The 21576-nt window shown below is 35.3% G+C and overlaps 1 protein-coding gene and 1 long non-coding RNA gene across 4 annotated transcripts in view; one reads left to right on the top strand and one right to left on the bottom strand.

The window, feature by feature from the left end:
- The first annotated feature begins 745 nt into the window (after nucleotides 1-745).
- LOC131068878 (uncharacterized) overlaps nucleotides 746-21576 on the top strand; it is a 47671-nt gene continuing 26840 nt past the window's right edge. Inside the window, exons 1-2 of one of the 3 annotated variants that reach the window (XR_009112077.2) lie at nucleotides 746-1488; nucleotides 4333-4408. Coding sequence is in view for 1 of the 3 variants with exons in the window: in XM_058004147.2 (XP_057860130.2) it covers nucleotides 3048-3391; nucleotides 4333-4408 (420 nt within the window). In the remaining 2 variants the exon portion in view is untranslated. Of the gene's footprint in view, nucleotides 1489-3047; nucleotides 3392-4332; nucleotides 5120-21576 lie in introns of those variants that run through there. The other 2 variants (XR_009112076.2, XM_058004147.2) reach the window with 2 other exon arrangements.
- On the bottom strand, nucleotides 2721-4339 carry LOC131068879 (uncharacterized). Its single transcript, XR_009112078.2, has 2 exons — nucleotides 3456-4339; nucleotides 2721-3332 (listed from the first exon to the last, which is right to left on the bottom strand). It is a non-coding gene; the product is annotated as an uncharacterized LOC131068879 (long non-coding RNA).

Genomic DNA, 21576 nt, shown 5'->3' with positions numbered 1-21576 from the left:
CTATTATGGGTCATTCAAGATTGTTAGGAGAGTTGTAGAGGTAGCCTATGAGCTTGAGCTACCGGCAAATGCAAAGGTACATAATGTCTTTCATGTATCATGCCTTAAAAAGGCAATTGGACATCATGTTGTACCTTCCACAGTGGTGCCTCCTCTTGATGAAGAGGGGAAATTGATATTAGTACCTGAGGCCATTATTGATTCTAGGGAGCGCAGGTTGAGGAATAGAGTTATCAGGGAATATTTGTTGAAGTGGAAAGATTTATCGGTTGAGGATGCGACTTGGGAGAGAAGATATTTTGCAGCATCTAGCATTGAGATTGCTTGAGGACAAACAATTTCAGGGAGGGCGGACTGTAATGTCCCCTTCTAATTAGTCCTTGGATATTCACAGGATTGGCCTATCATCCGACCCTCGTAGGCTAAGAGGATTGATTAGGGGGTCGAGTTGCAATGATTCACGACTTCACATTTCATATCTATGTTGTTTTATGGCGAAAGTCACATTTCATATCTATGTGGTTTTATGGAGAAAGTCAGAGATTACACGTATTGCGAAACGTGTACACTTTAATTATAATATAATAATATTTTACAAAGTGCAATTAAATTAATGTGTAATAAAATAATAATAAAGTGTGCCTACCAGATAAGAAAGGACCTTCTAGAAGGAATCATATGATTGGATAAGAAATAAATAAATAGAGGGAAGTGATTCATTGTTAATCATCCGTTGTTGAGTATCTCTTCTTGTGTAGACTTGTGGAGTCGAAGGGGTTTTGCAGATAATCATTTGGGAACGAAAACTCTCGATGGTTGGCATAACTGAGGAGGTGAGAGATCTTCCGAGGGGTTGCTATTGTGAGAGGGAGACACTTAAGTCTTCCTAAGTGTGCTTAATGAGTTTGTTGTAGCTTTCATGGTGGATGGGGTATTCATGGCGTCTTCAGGTTGAGTGCCCTTTTTACATCAGCTTTCCTTGAGGTTAGAAGGCGATATTGTGAGTAGATGATTGGAGGTCGAATTGTATGAAGTAAGGTCGATTTGAAGGTCTGATAACAAACTCGACTTTAGCTTATACACCCACAATTTTGTTGATCTTTCATCATTGAAGCATCAAAAGCCAAGTTTGAGGACAGCAATTGCATTAGAAGCAAAGGCGATTTCTTTTGTGTCAATTTTAGAAGGTTCGTGGAGGGATCGGCCTCATCAGTCTGAAATCAGAATCGAACCTGAACACTGTGAACCATCGATTTGGCTCATATCTCCATGATTTGGCATCAATACACACCATCAAGGAAAGCGCTTCACTCAAGGGATAAGGACGGTCATTTAGGAGGAGGTTTGGACTACATACTGCTGATCGTCATCAAATATCAGACCTTCCATTTGCAGCAGCAGGGGCGAATTATGAAGAGGATCGAACTGGCACATTGGAGGCTCTTTTACATATGATATTGCTTGCTTCTTCACAGTGCTTTGTCCCAGGTTCATTTGCAAATAAATTTCATTGTAATTCTCAGTTGTGTGCATAAGATTAGTTGTAGTCCATGTGTCCTCAGAATGTCTGAAATTGGTCTATAATGACAGTCTATGTATTTGATCTTTTGGATGCCTATGTAATGTTCTTTTAGTTGGCCACATGGAATTAAATAAGGAATAAGTCTGATTGCATCTACATTTATGTTTGTCTGAGGATGTATGCAAAGTGTTTGTCATAATGTCAGTCTGCTATAGGACATGGTTTTGATGACTTAGACTCAAAAATATCATCCATAGATTGTTGCTTAAGCATCTCTAGTCATCTATCGATTAAGAAGAGTCATTTAGAATTGATTTTTTAATGAAATGTTCATATAAGATGGTCTTCATCACAATCTGAAAACTCTGTCAGCATAACCCACAAACTTCAGAACAGCATAACGTGCAACTTGGACAGCAAATATTCCTTGTTTTACAGTTAATACCAACAGGGGATATTTCACCATATGAATAGACAAAACAGAGGCAGCGAGGGATAAAATAAAAGAATATTCTATTATGAACACACAGATGACACAACTTTATGTGGTTCATTATTAAAGACTACATCCTCAGGAAAAGCCATCACATATTAACACATCCATAGAATGATGCATTCTCCCTCCAGGGATATCATCATTCTGCCTCCAGGGCCTTCTCAAGAAATGTGGGTTTTTCCATAAAAACCACTTTATAGGAAGGAGTTATTGAATCAGAGATAACAACCTCTTTGACCACTGAAGCTATCGAGGGCTTCAAAGATTCTTCTTGACACAAAACTGAATTATCAGTTGCTGTATCATCTAACTTCGACTTTACTTCCTCTTACGCCTCAAGAGTTTCCAATCAGTGAGACTGAATTGCTCTTGGGAGAAGAAAACCCTAGGGGGCAACCAACTATTTATTGTTGCAATTCTGCATCTTGTTACCATGTCTATGCATTTTCCCTAGGCATGCTCTCAACAAGTGAACAATACCGAAATAGTTCTGGCATCTGAAAGCCAGCTTCTCATAATCAAGGGGCTGCTTCCAAATATTAATTCCAACTTTAAGTTAGATCTCCATAAGAAGATCCAGATATCAGTCTATTTTATCAAAATATATGCATAAGTAGAATGGAACTGCCTTGACATTTTAATTATCGGAGGAATTGTCAATAAGCCAGAAGTGCAGGATAGATTAGGCATTCTCACCCAAACTAGAATAATCTTGAAATTTTTATTAAATGATTTAAACTTGAGAACCAAGACTTTGCAAAAAGAGTAGCATTCCTACAAGCCCATAGACCTTTTGCCAAAACACAATCTCTATCAGCCATAGATTCAAAAATTATAACTAAGCAGCCCTGAGCACAGGGATAAATCAAAATAGATACTGCAAGAAATGGTCTCTAGGAATTCATTACCCATTGATGTAAATCTGACAGACTGAGCCAGGGAGAGTTGAACTTGCATTTCAGAGCCATATTTGAGTAATGCCCAGCTTCTTCCAGAACTTCATTGCCCAGTTCCAAAAGTGAAATCTCTATGCGGATTTTACCATCCACCTCGAGCCCTCCATTCCACCCACTTAGTGATTTACTAGAAGAGGGAAGTTGTGCCTCAAGCCTCAATGCATTTGTTGTTGGCCCTTTCATATGCCCAATTGCAACAACCCTCGAAAAGGGTTGTCAAATATTGCCTAGGGTAGCACAGATTCATCTTTTCCAAGAACAGCACTCTTACCCTTCTCTCTGCCTTTCAGAAAACAATAGCTGTAGCAACCGATATAGAGATAGATGGCCACTCATTAGCACTACGAAGCACAATTTCCTGCGAATGATTAGCAACAACGATGCTTGGTTTAGGGTTTCCGGTAGAGGCAGAAGCAGGTTCGTATTGTCTCACATCATATCTTTAAATGACAATGCTTTTTATAAGATAAATGCTTTTTACCGGCCTATGAACTGGAAAGGGTTTCGAAAAAGGTCCAACAAATCTTGTGCTACAAAAACAGACAACCACAAAAGATTAGAACCAACAACGTGTAAAATTGTTCTGTAGACTTTTTCATCACTTTGTCTGTAACTCCATAGAATGTGATGCCATCACCAAGACGGCTGAACAGGCCAATGACTAGAGATTCATAAGCCATTAGGTTCGTAGGAATATCCTTTGAGACTCTTCATAAGCCATTAGGTTTCGCAGCAATATTTCTGTGCTATCCTTCAATGTAATTTGAGGGGGAAAAAATACCTTTTCTAGACCACCTCTTTTTTTATCTCAATGGGCCTGGTTTAAATTCGAACCAGCCTTGTGTAAAGATTTCGACTGATGCTTGTGATCAAGATCAAGAATCAGGTGTTCCAGATCGATGCTCAGATGCACCAGAAGCTTTGGTAGCTGTACTTGACCTAGTACCAAAGCCAGTTGTAGCGGTACTTGCAGTAGTTTATCCCGCAGATCTATCGGTAGATTAAGCACTAGTTCCAGATCCATTCCCAGATCGATAGCCATATATAGATCCGTAGGAGCAAGATCCAGTTCAACAGCATCTGAGCCAGTTGCAACCCTTACTGCAGTGCGATACCCATAGCGTACAAATCTTTACACAAAGCCGGAATCGATTTTAAACCAGACCCATTAGGATTTAAAAGGAGATGGTTTGGAATCATCTGACGGATAACACAGAAATATTGCTCCAAAACTTATAAAGACTCTCAAAAATGCTCATGGAATTCGAAAAACAGTAATTTCACATTATGCATGTCTCTTAAATGATTCAATCGATTCATCTCGGAAAAACTCTCATCATTAGCAGCTTGCTTGGCAGTGATGATGATAAAGCTAGCGTGTTCAACTGTCCTGGGGATGGCCTCACATTCGATGGAATTACAGAAACTTACCAGGTGATGTAAAAAAAATTTATGGACGTTTTTCTTACTTTATGGTCGGAATGAAAATTAGAGAGTAGTGTGAATAGGTAAGTAGCAGACAAAGAAGACTGAATAGATGAAGAGAGAGGTTTTGGAAACTACTTCTGTGTTTTGAACTACTTCTGTGTTTTGGTTGTTGCTTATTTTTGTTGCACACATTGGATGAAATTATAGAAATTGACAAGGTAATGAGAGAGTTTCCAGAACAATTAAACTAGTTTCTAATTTCTGTGTTTTAGTTTTTTTGTGGTTGTTTATTTTTTGTTTGGATTTAAGGACAGGATAAATATGTATCACTTTTTGATGTGAATGAGGTATAAAATTGTTATTGATTGTGATTATTGAAAGGATGATGTTTAAGCAGACTAGGAAAGAATTTGCCTTGGGTTAAACTTTGGAATAATTCATTTATACATATCAAAACAATCAATAACAATTTTACACGATCAAAAAGTAAATGAAAAAAAAAATTACCCAATCAACTTATTTGAGTTCCATTAAATCTTAGAATAATTCACTTTACACATACCAAAACAATCAGCAACAATTTTACACTTCAAAAAATAAATAATTATCCAATCTTTAGTAATCATTCTTACAAAACCTTCATAACATTTCAGACTTTCAGAGATTATACTTAGTATTAAAGATTTTCCAAGTTTGACAAACCTGGAGTAAAAAGATATAATTCAGAATATTAAAGATATAACTTTCAGACTATCATGTGAATATTTCTGAATTCCATTATATAAATTTTTCCCTCCATCAACATTTAAGACTAACTCCACCATCTATTATCAAATGAAATAACAGAGAAACATGATCTTATCGAAAAAGAATTGAAGACTCCTAAGATTTATACCTTCAACATAATTGATCTCCGTTTACTTTCAGTTTAAGATCTGAAAAGCAATTTTACAATTTTCTTTCTTATTCAAGACTTCCCTTTCCTCTCTTTTGAGCCACGCAGACCTGTACTTCAACTCAAATCATTATAAAGCTGCTTAGATTCAAGCTCTAAGTCTGTACATACGCAAATCAATTTAATCGCACGCTTTTCGCCTGGGTATAAACATTTCAATCTTCCTCCTCCCCCAAAGACACAATCTGCCAACATTTCACATTTTCTTGTTCTGGGCTTGGCTGTACAGACCTCCATGGATTGAAGAAGACTTAGAATCCTGCCCATATTCCCTTACGAAGGGAAAACAACAATCCAGAGGTATTGTCGCCCTTTTAGTCCACCATTTCTCTGCAGCCATCAAAATAATATAAATGAACGCCATCACCAGAACAATTATAAACAGGGGCACAGCACCAGATGCTTCTGATTTTGATTTTGTCATCGGCATTTTCCCTCAAACGAAGCAGATCCAAATTAAAACATAGAGTCTTAAATTGATGATTTGTAGACTGTGGAAACTTCACGCATTTACATATAGTCTTCTTACTTTCTATGAATACCTAATAGGTAATGAAAACCAGAGAGATTCAGAGAAACTAGACATGGGTACAGGCCAAAATTCCAAATACATTCATCTTACCCGTACGCAATTTGCCCGCTAGCTGAATTGGCCAATAACAATCAAATCTTTTATGCCACGGAATTATTCGGCCTGTTTTTTTCTTCCATATGACGTAAGAGTAAATTGACAAGAATTATTGCCATCACAGTGGCTTAATGGGCCATAGGTAGTTGGCTGGAGTTTACTGGTTTACTAACGGTATAGTATATGTAGTTATAGGATTTAGCTTTAGGATATATTTATTAAGTTATATATTGTAATAATTATGTGATATGTAAATTAATAAATGTTCAAATGTTTGTCAAAAGGATTCTTATATGAATAAAGTCATTTATGAATATCATATCAAAATATACATTGATTAACAAGTGTCTTAAATGCTTTTTTGCTTTATATAAAGTATCATAACTATCTAATAAAAGTGTAGTTTATAAAAACATGTGATCGTCTCAACAAATGAACAAGTATACTTGTTATTGGATGAATAGTGTGCTTATTTGCACATATCATATTTTTTCAATAAAGTCTAAAAAAATTCCATGTAACTACTATATAATTGCAAATGTAGGCTACATGACTATTGGCCATTCTTTTAAAAAGATTTAGTGTCTTACCCTATGTCCCCATGCTGCTCCTTAAGTCTATTTTCTGCTTAAAAATAAGCACTGAAAGTGTTCCCATGGAATTTTTTAATTAGTTGGAAATAAGCAGCAGCTGCTTATTAAAAAAAATGACACATGGCTTCACCAAAAAAATTTCCTTTCCTTTTTATTTGCCTTAAATTTTGTTTTTAAATTTTATATATAAAAAATATTATTTAAAAGTGTCATTTAAGAGGGCTGCTTAAAAATAAGCATAATTTTTTTATGCATGGGGTCACTAGCTCCACAAATTGTTGCACAAAAAGTGGAGCAACAGCTAAGTAGCCGCATGGGGACATGCCCTTAGGGTAGGTCCCAATGCTGTTGCTTAGCTTATTTTGGCTAGAATTTTGCCGCTTATAAAATAAGCAGTCATCTTAAATTGCATTATTAAAAGAAATCTTTAATGTTAATTGGTCACATAAATTTTGAGAAAAAATTAGAAACAAATAAAAAAGAGGGAAAAAAATTGAAGAGCCACATGTCAATCTTCTCAATAACCCCATGTCCCCATGCAGCTACTTATGAGCATTTTCTACTTAAATTTAAGCACCTGGAGTGTTCCCATGTAAAATTCTAATTAAGGGAAAAGGATAAATTGGAATCTTTTCCTATTTTAGTGGAGCAGCAAATGCTTAAAAATTGAAAATAAGGGTAGGTCCCCATGCAGCTGCTTAGCTTATTTTGGCTAGCAGCCGCTGCTCAATTTTTTTAGCATTAATTTGTGGAGCTGGTGGCCCCATGAATTTATAAAATAAGTAGCCATCTTAAATTGCATTATTAAAAGAAATATTTAATTCTAATTGGTCACATAAATTGTGGAGAAAAAATTGGAAACAAATAAAAAGAGGGAAATTGTTTTGTAGAGCCACGTGTCAATCTTCTCAATAAGCAGTTGCTGCTTATTTCCAGCAATTTGCATGGGAACACGCTGGCTGCTTAATTTTAAGCAGAAATTGCACTTAAGCAGCCGCATGGGGACATGGGGTAAGCATTGAAAAAAAGTGGGGGCTAGAAATAAGCAGCGGTTGCTTATTGAAAAAAAGTGGGGGCTAGAAATAAGCAGCGGTTGCTTATTGAAAAAAAGACACATGGCTTCACCATATTTTTTTGCTCTCCTATTTACTTGCCTAAAATTTTGCTTATGAATTTTATTTGCAAAACATATTATCAATGATTTCATTTACAGCCAAAATAAGCTAAGCAGCATGGGGACATGCCCTAAGCAATTGTTGTAGCCACCCCTTTTTTTCAAAGCTTAAATTTCAAGTTTTAAGTGGTTGCTGCTCCACTTAAATAGGAAAAGATTCCAATTTATCCTTTCCTCTTAATTATTACACTTAAGCAGTTGCATGGGGACATGGGGTTAGTGAGAGAGGAACCTTAGGTCTAGCTTAATTTTCTTAGAAAGTTTTGTAAAGGAAAACAAACTTTCCTTTAAACTTAGCTTAGAAATTAATCCAATAAATTCAAGAACATAAATATAATTAATTTAAACAAATTAATAAATAGAAATTGGATATTAATACTACAATAAATTGCAATAGTGATTTAATTTAAAAGCTAAACAAAAAAAATTGAACTTAATTCTATAATTGATAAGTGTATTTAATTTTAGAAAGATTTGACTTTGATATGTTTTAGGATTTGGAATGGGGAATCTCAATCTACCATTTACCTAGTGTTAGTTTACAAATTTTCCACCTAACTCTATATTCTCACACCCAAACAAATAACAAATGAAACTACCAGTTGATTCAAATACAATGATACTTCATATCTACTCTCTGCTTATTTTACAAGGTGCGACTACCTTCTAATAATATATAATGAATGGAAACCATGTGTGCTTTTAACCAAAAAAGAAGGTGAAAGGGGGAATAATAACAACTAAATTTAGAACAACATAGAATACAAAGATTCTATACTGAAATAACCAAATCACAATAAATTCCAATTAAATTGTTGTTATAGCATTCATTCATAGATGAATCATTAGGGATCATAGAGAGGGGGGGGTGAATCAGTGATCTATCGGAAATCAAATCCAAAAATTTATTTTTTATCCACCAGTTAGTAATGCATAACAGAAAACAACATAAACATGCAGTAAATAAACTACATATTCACAACACCAAATTTTTTACATGGAAACCCAGAAAGGGAAAAACCACAGTGGGGCTGGAACCCACAATATTCATATACTATGGCCCAGAGTACATAAATATTGCATAGATGGGGAATGCACTTGCATTCAGGCTCACTACCTAGAGCTCACTACTCAATTACAATTGCCCAGAAGACTACAACCCTCAGGGAAGTCTCACTAACTTATAAATTGATTACAATGAGGAAATACAATGAAATGAACTCTTAAGTAGCATCTGATAATGCAAGAATGAGTTTTGGTTAAGTACAAGATCGCTGGTTGTCCTCACTCTGCAAATACTCTATTTCTGTCTCAGTCAGCTACTAGATTATTTGTAAACCAAATGCGCAAGTGAAACTGCACTCAATCGCACCAAAGCAGATCACCACAATAGTATTACACCGAAAACCAATCGCCAAACCAATCTTATAGATTTGATCTTAACATAAAAGAAATCTCCTTCAAGTCAGCTTCAAGAAGTGTAACATGTAGCTCTAAGTCGACTTCAATCTTGAACAAAACATAGCACCGAACCAAAAGATTATAATCACACGCTTCCTAAGGATCTTTCCATTCACCAAGAACATGAGATCAACCACCAAAGTCACAACAATTATCGGAAATCATTCCAAACCAAAATAACACTAAGATGCCATGTTCTACCGGTTAACTCCAACTTCTGGATAGGATGAATCACGACTGCTGGATCGAATTACCAAGAAGAGTTGCCATCAATGACAACCCTAGATCATAAATCAAACATCTAAAGTCACCAGATGAGTGTCAATTGCCAACACCGGATTGGGGTTTTCGGATAACCCTAGCAAACTCTCCTTTCTTCAGAGCCTTAGGAATGTCTGCATCTAACTCAGTTTCAGATTGTATCGGAGAAACTGCCACATACTCTCTTTGGGGTTTCTACTTCTTCCTCAAAACACCTTTACCCTTTGCAGAAAAACCGAAGGGTTCTGCTTCAACAGAAGGTGTCTTCACCGAAGCGAGAGAAGACCCTGTTACCTTCACCTTGACTGGAGCGAGTGCAGTCTTTTGTTTCTTCGCTTTTTCAACTGCATCCCTAGCAGCCCTTGTAGCTCTGACCTTCTCACGAGGGTGACCTTCTTCAATAAGAATGTCCTCTACTATCTTTGCAAATTTTCTTTTTCTTGCCAATTCGGTGAACTTGGTGTGCAACTCCATTAATTTCTCTTGGCAAGTTCCGAACCTTTCTTCTTTGGTGTCTACCAGAGCGTTTAGCAAGTGTTGTGCATAGGCATCCAAAGTGGCTTCATCAATCTCATAGCCCATAGGCATTATCCATACTGTTCGGGGTTGAACTGCTTCCATAAGATATTCATCTTTGTTCACCATAAAGCAGATTGTCCCCTCATATTTCTTCACAATTTCTTTGGGGATTCTGACTCTCTGTTTCATTTTGTCCTGAAAAGTCTTGAAGAAATCCCCCAAAGCAACATTTTGATTGTCCCTGTTGCCAAGTTTGTCAAGCCCCTACTTTATTTGTTGGGCCATTGGTCTGTCAAAAGCCGACTGTACTCTACTAGTTCTGGGGATCTGGTTCATGAAGTAAAGCGCCAAACAAATAACCAAGGAACCAAATTTGAAGACATGCTTTTTGTCTTGCTTAATCTTCTTCAAATTTATCAACTCTTCAACAGAACACTGCATAGGTCATAATGAACATCTTCTTTGACCATTTGATAAGCTGCATGGATGGCAGTGCTAGATACAGAATTCAGTCAGTTAGACTGGTACACTTTGTAACCAATTACCATCGCAGCAAACTTGACATCATCCTCCTTGATTGTGTTGATTTTCATTGAACACCCATCAAACTTTGTACCGGTTAATTTGTTGACTATAGGGTTTGCAACTTTTTGTAACCCTGGCTAGTCACCAGTTTGATTCAAATAGGTTACCGCCCTAATGGCATCTAAAGTAATCTTGTATGGTTGGTCTAGCCATATAAATTCAACATGGATCCTACTCAATACATACCTCACCCATTCATTTTCATCGAACGACAGAAAATTCACAAACTGAGTGAATTCCTTCCTCTGCAGTTGCACAAATTTTGGCTTGGGGTTTCCGATTTCATCAATGATGCTAGCGGTATAAAGGTCCAAAATGTCTTCATTGTCAGTTTCCTCGATCTCGTAGTGAATGTAGGCTCGTACATCATCAACGTGCAAAACTCTGTGCGGAATGAAAGAGAAAGCTCCAACCGGGTCAACTTCCATAGATTTGTAGGGGTGCTTCTTGAACACAAGACGGGTCTTATCCTTGACCTCAACAACCAATGGAGTAGCAATGGAGGACGAAGATGCCATTTCATTTTTTTTGAAAACCAAACTCAGAAATGCTTTTTAAAAAATACCTCAACTAACTAATGGATGCCCTAGATCACTCGCTGGATCATCTTTAGCTCATTGATCGCCTAAAAGCCTTGATCGTCTTGTTCTTCAGCTTGAAAACACTATTCGCAAAGTGAAGAATGACTCTCGTATTTTTCCTTTTAACTTTGCAAACCCTAATGTAACTTTGAAATAAATGCACCTCGGATATCCAACCGGATGCCCTAATTAACTACCAGATGCCAAATTCAGCCATCAGAATCCCAGATATCAACTAAAATTTGATTCCTACCATCTGTAATCCATCAACTATAGATCTCATCAAGGGGTACTGCAAGATTTGTATGAGTTTGCCTCCCCCTAAGGCCAAAAGCCCTAGTTATCGGATGAAGATTCTGCACCGGATTCAGGTATAGATCCATTATCTGCCTTAGATTCATCCTTCTTTACCCACATCTTCTTATGTTGATCTCTGATCTCATCAAACTTTGCCTTTCCCTTTTCATCTGATTTGTTCTTTTCTGTCGGAACACTATTTTTTCTTCTATAGTACTTTGCAATGTGACTGGTTTTGTTGCATGGTTTGCAAACAACATTATTCTGCATAGGTCTGAAGTTCATCTGATTTGGTCTTGGCCTGCACTGATTAGAGATATGTCCAAAAATTTCATAAGCATAACATCTCTTATTTTGAAAGTTATTCATTACTGCTCTACACATATTTGACTTGTGTCCAAAATTATTGCATATGAAACACTAACCAGTAAAGGTAGGAACATTATTCATGTTGTTCATCATTCCATTATTCGTCCTACTTCTGCATTGACTTGCCATATGACCAAACTTATTGCAAGTAAAACATCTACCGTTGAATTTATGAGCATTAGGTTGTCTTATTGGATGATTCTTGGTCTTTTTCTGGCCAGGTTTTGCATTTCCTTGTCCAGATCTGGAGGATTCACCTTTCTCAAATCCGAGGCCTCGCATATCCTTTCCATGTCTCTGATTTTCTAGCATCTCATCAAGCCTTTTTGAACTGGTTTTGAATTTATCTTTGTATTCATTGGCAGTAACAAGTTCATCCCTCAAGGTAGAAATCTATCTTTCAAGTTGTTGACCATTATTCCTTGATTGTGTCAACTCAAGATTCACTTGATCATTCTCATAGGTAAGCCTGAAGCATTCATCAGCTCTTTCCTTCAATAATTGTGCCAGATTCTCTTCATTATTCTTTTGGTCCCTAATCTCCTTAGTCAACCTCATCACAATGGATTGCATCTCATTCTTCAAAGCAACATTTTCTTTCTCAAGCTTGTTAATTTCATTAGCTTTGTCCTGGAATTCTATGATTTGATCTTATTTCTCCTTCAACTTGTCCATCAATTCCTTCCTCTTCTCTCTACAGACACTTTCTTGATCCTTCAGCTCACTAATGAATTCATCAGCAACATTCAGGTTCTTCTTCAAGGTACAGATCTCATTTCTAGCTGCATCAAGATCCTCAAGTGCCACATTGAGTTGTCTCTAAAAATCAGAACCATTGAATCAATTTCCCGAATCTTCCTCAAGCGGTTAAGATTCCTCAGAGGAACTAGGATCTGATACCAATTGTTAGAATCAGGGATCACTGAGAGGGGGGGTGAATAAGTGATCTAGTGGAAATCAAATCCAAAAACTTATTCTTTATCCACCAGTTAGTAATGCATAACAAAAAAGAACATAAACATGCAGTAAATAAACTATAGATCCACAACACCAAAAATTTTACATGGAAACCTGGAAAGGGAAAAACCACGGTAGGACTGGAACCCACAATATTCATATACAATGGCCACGAGTACATAAATATTACATAGATGGGGAATGCACTTGCATTCAGGCTCACCACCTAGAGCTCACTGCTCAATTACAATTGCCCGGAAGGCTACAACCCTCAGGGAAGTCTCACTGACTTACAATTTGATTACAATGAGGAAATATAATGAAATGAACTCAAGTAGCATATGATAATGCAAGAATGAGTTCCAGTTAAGCACAAGATATCTGATTGACCTCGCTTTGCAAATACTCTTTTTCTGTCTCAGTCAGCTACCAGATTGTTTGTAAACTAAATGCACACATGAAATTGCGCTCAATCGTATCAAAGCGGATCACCGAAATAGTATTGCACCGAAAACCAATCACCAAACCAATCTTATATATCTGGTCTCAACATAAAAGAAATCTCCTTCAAGTCAGCTTCAAGAAGTGTAACGTGTAGCTCCAAGTTGGCTTCAATATTGAACAAAACATAGCATCGGACCAAAAGATTATAAACACACACTTCTTAAAGATCTTTCCATTCACCAAGAACACAAGATCAACCACCAAAGTCACCTCATCGGAAATCATTCTGGGCCAAAATAATACTAAAATGCCCTATTCTACCGATTAATTGCCTACCGGTTAACTCTAGCTTCCGGATAGGATGAATCACGATTGTCGGATCGAATCACCAAGAAGAGTTGCCATCAATGACAATCCTAGATCATAAATCAAACATTGAAAGTCACGAGATGAGTGTCAATTGCCAACATGATCCCTATAATGGTACCTCCCACTCTTATTTGTAGAACATCTTGAAGACAACCATTATAAAAGATAATTAAATAAGATAATGAAATAGAAAGATAGCCCTCTGGAGCCTATAATTTATGAGATGGAATAAAATCCTTCAAATCTTGAAAAGTAAAGCTAATTAATCACAAAGGCCTAATGTCTTTTCTCTCACTGAAAAGATTCCATCCCTTTTCTAGTGAATACGTCCATCAATTGGTCCTAGTTAGGTGTCTTCAAAGCTTGCATGACAATTTCAAGATTAGCTCTTGTAATTGTAGAGCCGTCATGAGATCAAATTTCTTGGAGTAGGAGAGATCTTATCAGAAGTTGTTCAAATCATATGAACAAAAATGGATTGATCAAGTGTATCATGTTGATACTAATGAATTTATCTTTCTCTCAATATTGTTATCATATCAATGACAGAGGTATCTCCAAATAAAAGGGATGAATTTCAAGAAGCAAGACCTACATGCGGTTTTTCCTTCTTCTTTAGTTCTAATATTGATCATATTAGAGACACAGAGATAGGTCATGCTGACCTAGAATAATTTCTCAAAAGAATCAAGAAACCACCTTCATATCGGGATATGAAAGCTGTTATCAATAGTGGTATACGTTTAGTTGCAACTTTTCCCATGTCAGCATAGGATCCGGAATTTGTGATGGCAGTGGCGAAGCATTTTGATCCTAAAATCCGAAGCATGAAGGATGAATCTGGAAAGAAGTTAATAAGGCTTGATGAGGAGTTCTTTCATTCAGTGTTCAAATGTCCAAGTATTGAGAGATTTTCAGATATCACTATGTAGTCAGCTATAGCCTACTTTGACAGGAATTCTGACAAGTGTAGGTGTAATATAAATAACAATTGGTTTAAAAATCCAAGGTTGACTATTGCAAGATGGCTTGAAACTCTTCCCATATGTGACTTCATTGAAGAAGTCAATGACTTGATAACTCTTTTAAGTAAAGTTAAAGGACTCCCCACATCTAATACTTTCCATAAGTGGATGTATCAATATATCCATGTGATCATACAGAATAAAGAGAAGATATTTTGGGGAAACCAAATCAATGATGCCATCTGTGAGAAGCTCCCCAAGGTTCCTACTACTCTTAAGTTTTATACGATTTATTACTTGGTGTACGTTGCGGCTTTAATGAGACACTTTCCTGGCTTAACTACTACTGGTGACATAAGGCAAGTTGAGGTACATGAATACTATACCCAATTGGTGTTGAAAGAAAGTCCTAGTCATTTCCAAAGAGTCAATGATCCTTTCTTTGGTTATTATATGGTTATGATGGATAAAAACCTATATAATAAGAGGGTGTTTGATCATGCATGGGAAGTTGTCAATCAAAATGGATGCATATTTCTTCAGTTTCCAACCTTCACCTATATCAAGGTTGGATGTTTCAATGGCGAGCCCTTCATGCTCCCTAGATATCCTTCTGACAAGATTGTACTAATGGAGCTTGCTCGTCAGATGAATGCAGTACACAAGTCTCAATCGGGTTCTCATAAGATAGGTTTGAAATTCTATATCTCCATTGGAAGATATTCTATCAATTCTATTTTCAAGGTCAAAGCCATCAAGGATGAGATGAGAAGAGTCACTATAAGCTTCTTCAAAGCTAGGAAGGACTTTGATTATAGAGGGATGAGAAACAAATTGAAGAAGGCATATGTGCATGTTCATCGGATTGAATATGTTTGCGCTGATTGTAGGTCCGAGCATGATATACGAAAACTTAATTATTGTCGCTTGATAGTTGAACAAATTGAGAACTTTGGTCTTGTCGATGTTCCTAAAGATTTGGAGGAAGATGGTGATATCTTGGACCTAATGTATGAGAAGAACAAGGTTTATTCTACTCCTTTTCCTCTCATTTAGTGGTCACAAAAGGAGTGCACTTCCATCAGAGCACATATTCAAAGTATTCTCATGAATACTAATATTTGGTTATCTTTGCATGGTGTTCCTTTAAAACCTTTCTCCTCTGCTTCTGATGATGACACTGTTGGCCCAATGAGAAAGAGATCAGAGATTAGAACAAAGAACAAACATGATCCTGCTACTCTGACAAAGGCTCCTAAGTTAAAATTCACAGTTGGATCCAAGAAAGGTAAATCTCAGGAAGAGCCTTCAAGCTCTAATGTTCAGGAAATATTAGAATTGGATGTACCAAATGAATAGGAGGAGGGTGATCAAGAACAAGATGAGTTGAGTGTAGAAGAGTTGCCATAAACAGATGAACCTCTACCCCAGGTATCTTCTCCTACATCTAATTTGCAAGTTCTTCTCTCTAATTCCGATCTTGAGCCTCTGGTATTTGCAAGTGTCGTTTCATCAAGTTTTATTCATGTATCTTCCACAAGTTCTAGTGAGTCATCAAATGAGGGTTATTATTGTAAGAAGGATCTTTTTCCATCTTTATTTTATGCAACAAAAAACTGCCCAAGTGAAGAACAAGTTGCGACATTTGTGTTCTTTTTGTGAATTTACAGTTTAATCACTAAGGATTGAAGCTTGGCATTCAAACTTTGTTTTGAATTCAATCTTTGTGTGATATTGATGTTCTTATGTCATTTAGTATAAAATGCTCTCAATTGATTAAAGCTAGTGAAAGTTATTGGTGATAGATATTGAAGAACTTTGGATTTTTGCAAGTAATCTTTGAGTTACTTTGAAGATTCAGTAATTGGGATCTAGTTAAGATAACATTGTTACAATTATTATCCCTCAAGTTGAATTTAAAAAGATAGAAAGTGAAGTCTTTGTGTTGTGTAAACTATCTAGTTAGAGTAGAATATCTTTCAATACATCTGTCAGTCTTTGAGCTAACAATATATTTGGGTTACAATGGTTGATAGGAGTTATAATACATAAAAAGAATCTTTGAGTTCTGAAGTGTGCGAGTTCTTGTCCCTAAGTCATTTTTAGAAGAGGAAAGTAATGGGAGACTTTGTTATTTCATGGACACTTTACTTTCCAAAATAATTAGTTTAAGTATTACTGCAAGTTTTCAAGTTATTTAAATCAAGGGAAAGGTCTATTCTTATAAGAGAATAAGATGGAACTGGTTCTGAAAAAAGAGAACTAAGTTGTTGTTGTACCTTTGATTAGTTTAAAGTTAGCAGGTAGAAGAAATTAGAATAATTGCAATAGAAAGGGGGAGACTTCCCTTATAATTAGGAGGGAGCATATCTTAACTTTTGAGAGATATTATCCTGAGTGTTGTCGTGAAACACTCTATTTGTAACCCTTTACAAGTTTACAAAATTTTCACCCAATAGAGTCAAAGTTGGATGTTGAAAATTATTCAAAAATTCAACTTCGTCTTACTTATTGGCCTATCATAAAAAATAAATTAAACTTAAGCTCTTTTGTGAACATTTTCTTTCCTTTTTAGTCACTGGTGATTTGGTGAAACTATGAAATTGAGAATCTTTCAAAAATTTCTCTTTCAACGAAAATTTGAATTTCAAAACCTTGCATAAACTTCAACCCTCTCTTCTTTTTTACATTTGGCAATTTGACATAACCATGAACTAATAGAGCTTTGAATACTTTACCTTTCAACAATCAACAATTCAGTAGAACTTGAAACTTGCAAATCTTCATGACTTAGTTTGTTTCTCATCAACACTTAATGATACATGTGAACTATGTCTCTGATGAGCTATTTCAATGAACCAGAGCATTCACAAACCATTTGAATGATTGAAACACAATAACTATGTTGACAATGAATTATTTTGATGAACCAATTAGTTTGCAAACCACCAAAACACTATAAATTTGCCAATACTTAGCAAATTTATAAAATTTGAATTGTTGGAACCTTTTAAGCTCATTGACATAGTGAAATACTAACCAAAATTTCATGAAAATTTCCCCCTGCAATAACTCACCAAAATTACCAACATAAAACAAAGAAAAATTGAAACTAATTAGGAAGTTTTTTGGGGCATATAGGATTGCCCATGAGTCCATATGTTCTTGCATCAATTTCTTTACCATTGTCTTGATTCTAATTACTCAATAATCCTACCCTATATACTGGCATGCTCATGGATGCCACATAGGGCCATTATGGTACTTTCATTAATATTTTTGGCTATTGAGGGTTACATCACCATTATTATTCTTATGTTGGAGGAAATGATCCAATTGCATGCTTCTCATGATGTACTCTTCTAGCCATGGTTATTATACTTACATTCTTGGATGAGTATATGAACTTAGATTCTTATCCTTTTTCACTAATTTTATCACATTGTTCTTATGATTATTTCATGATGAATTCTATTATTAGTTTGTCTATATGCTTATATTTATTAATAATATATCTAACAAGATCTTCTTTTAATCAATTACTCCCAATTAGGGCAATCAATTGAAAGGGGGAATGCATGATAAATTGAAGTTCTCATTTTAGTATTGGATCTTTGTTGCAAGTTAGAAGCTACTCATAGATTCTTATATCCCTTATTTTAAAAGAATTCATGGAGAAAATATATGTAAAAGAAAATATATGGAAGAAGAATTTTTTTCATTTATAGAATGTAGGTTCATCTATCTATTTCATTTAATTTATGCATGTTTAAGAATGATACATACTTATAAATTCATGATTCATAGTTAGATATTGACATGAACCTCAAAGGAGGCAAAGTGTACTAGTGAAAAATGCATCCTTAAAATTTTATAACCAATTTAAGAAAATATATTAATACATTCATTAGCTACAAATGGTATATATGTGTGATAGTTGGCTTAACATACATATATTTGCTAACACCTAGCCCCATAAGTATCACTTATTCCTATGTTTATATGTATGCAATACCAATCTATGTTAGTTTCTTTGCTTGATTCTAATAATTAATTTAGTCCTTACTTATAATATAATCATATTAGACATAGATCTAAACATGTTGTTTGACCAAAGTCCTATCTATGGGAGTAAGGTCATCATCACAACCACAATATTGATCATCTAATTATAAAATCAAAATCAAACAATCATTTGAGAATTCATGGTCATATTTGGAGCTTATTGTTTACCAAGGTATTTTTTATATATTGCTAGCTTGATAGAAAATCCCCAAGATTGTGATAAATAATGTCATTTTTTAATACTTTACTCTTCTAATTTTTCACAGTGCAAGATTCAAATATCATTAAAGGTCAATTTTTTAGGTAGAAAGCAAGTTCACATTTGTGAAGTAGGTCTAGAATCATGAAGTCAATCCGATATAGAGCAAAAAGGAATATTTAAATTCTAATCCACACATAATTGTCTAAAACATTCCTAAATGCCAAGGCATGTATAGAACCCATAACCTTTAACAAACTACAATTATTCTTGAATTACAAATCTAAACACTAGCACTTGCATTGAAAAAAGGTGCAATGGAAATGCCAATTGCATTTTATACAAGCAGTTCCTTGGTATTCCATGTGACAAAATACTAAGTTCCTCATCATTGTTATGATTTTGTCCCCTAATGTTTGAGGTGCTCTATGTACTACACCATAACCCTCATCATAGAAATTATGAGGTGCTCTCATTATCCAAGAGGCCTCATAATGTCTATTTTAGAGAAACTGTGAGTTGGAAAACCACTAATCAAATATTTTATAGTAGAATGCACTTCACAGATTATGCACCTTTGCATTTTAACCATTAAATATCCTTCACTTGTCAACATCCTTATAAAATGGAACAAGTGGAACAATTCAAACCTCCAAAAAAAAATCTCTTAGAAATTGTGAGATATATTCACTGTTAGAAAATTACAGTAATGAACCTCCATTTTACATGTTTTCAACATTGAATTTCTAAAATAAGAAATTAAATCAATCACATTTTAGCTCTTCTAAATACTTTTCCATGAATTAGCACAACACATCCTTAAAAGAAGAAATACAAACCTAAAATGCCTACAAAATAAAATCATACTACTCAACTATTTTATAAACAATTTTCTACAACATTCCAAGAAATCCAACCATTAAATACCTAAGTATTTTTTATATTATTTTAGTACCTTGATTTTACCCAAAACAACAATGATTTTGATTTAGATCAAACCCTTGGAAACCATTAATTAGTTTGAGAGCTAAGTCAAGAAAAACCTCAAAACATGTTATGCAGGTAAAACAAAACCAAAATAAACTCATTAAAAAAGGGAGAAATGAAAAATGTTCTCATTAGAGCCATATTCATTAAAAGAATGCATCCAATTACTCTTATGTGAAGGAATCTATGTGCATCACTGCAAAGTCCACCAAGGGCCTTAATGACTAATTGAAGGACTACATTTAAATATAGCCTTCCATGGAAAACGTAAACCTTATGAGCACTATTTCTCAAAGTAATCGAGACATACAAGCTTGAGTAGGTCAAGGAAAAACATATTCTAGGTAGTTTTGAAACAAAATGAAAATAGTAAGAAATGTGTGGCTATAAATGAGAAGTGTCAATCATGAAGTATAACACATGATGGATGGTTTCAAATAAACAATAAACAATTTTCTACAACATTCCAAAAATTCCAATGGAAGTTTAACACATTTGCAAAGCAGATAAGGCCATTATCGAATGTACACAAAAAAGATAAAAACACCATGTAATACATATAAAGGAGATAAGTTTTAACTCATCCACATTTGCAAAGCAAATAAGGCTATCATTGAATGTGTGCAAGGAAGATAAAAACACCATTTAATGCATATAAAGGAGATAAGTTTCAATTCATCCACATGTGCAAAGCCTATAAGACCATCATCGAAAGTGCTCAAAGAAAATAAAATACTTAATTTCAATAAACAATGTCCACATTAGATAACCTATCAACTAAATATCCCCTCTATTTATTACTATTTATAAGACCATATATAATATATCATATAATCCATTATGTTCTACTCTATCTAACCATCACCCCAACACCCCCATGCTTAAATTATTTATATGCTATATTCTATTCTACTCTCTCTAACAAACATCCCAACACCCAATCTTTAAAATTATTAATACTTATTCAACCGAATCTCTGTAAATTTGTAAACCATTAGATTCATCTTAAAATGGCTAGAATCCACACAAATCAAATCTCCATTAAATCAAAATAACTCATCAAGGTCAACAAATCAAGAGTAAAAGAAAAATAGTTTATATTTTTATGGACTTCCATATGGAAGCAAACTAATTTTTGTACACTGATTTTCACCAAAGTTCATCAAATTACATCATACTTTCCCCTACCGATCCTGAGCATTCCTGAATTCAAATCCACCATGCTCATATTCAGAGCCATCATGCTCATAGCCTGGACTCAAAATATAAGCATCTTTACAAAATCAAAACATGCAAATCACCTTGATTTCCTGCCTTTTCCCCCCCTCTGCAAATTTCCTGCAACTAAACAATCTGTCAACATTTCACAGAACTTTCTCCTGGGGTTTCCTGCACAAGCTTCCATTGATTGAAGAAGCCCTGAACTCATATCCATATTCCCTTATGAATGGAAAACAACAATCTGGAGGAATGCCTGCCCTTTTACTCCATGACTTCTCTGCAACCAACAGAGCAACATAAATGACTGCTATAACCAACACACCTGCAATCAGAAGCGCACCAGATCCTTCTGATACCAACATTGTCATTTTTCCTCAACACCCACAATTTCCCTGCTTTCTATGACTGTTTGGAAAGCATTTATAGATAGAAACGTCTAATGAATTGCGTTTTAGTTGATTGAGGGATTCAGAGAACATAGACATGGTTGCAGACAAAGTAATGAATATGGGCAGACTGCACGCTATGCACCACCATACCCATT

Source organism: Cryptomeria japonica, chromosome 3, assembly GCF_030272615.1.
Source record: "Cryptomeria japonica chromosome 3, Sugi_1.0, whole genome shotgun sequence".
NCBI classification, from domain to species: Eukaryota; Viridiplantae; Streptophyta; class Pinopsida; order Cupressales; family Cupressaceae; genus Cryptomeria; species Cryptomeria japonica.
This window is presented reverse-complemented; position numbering and strand designations above follow the sequence as displayed.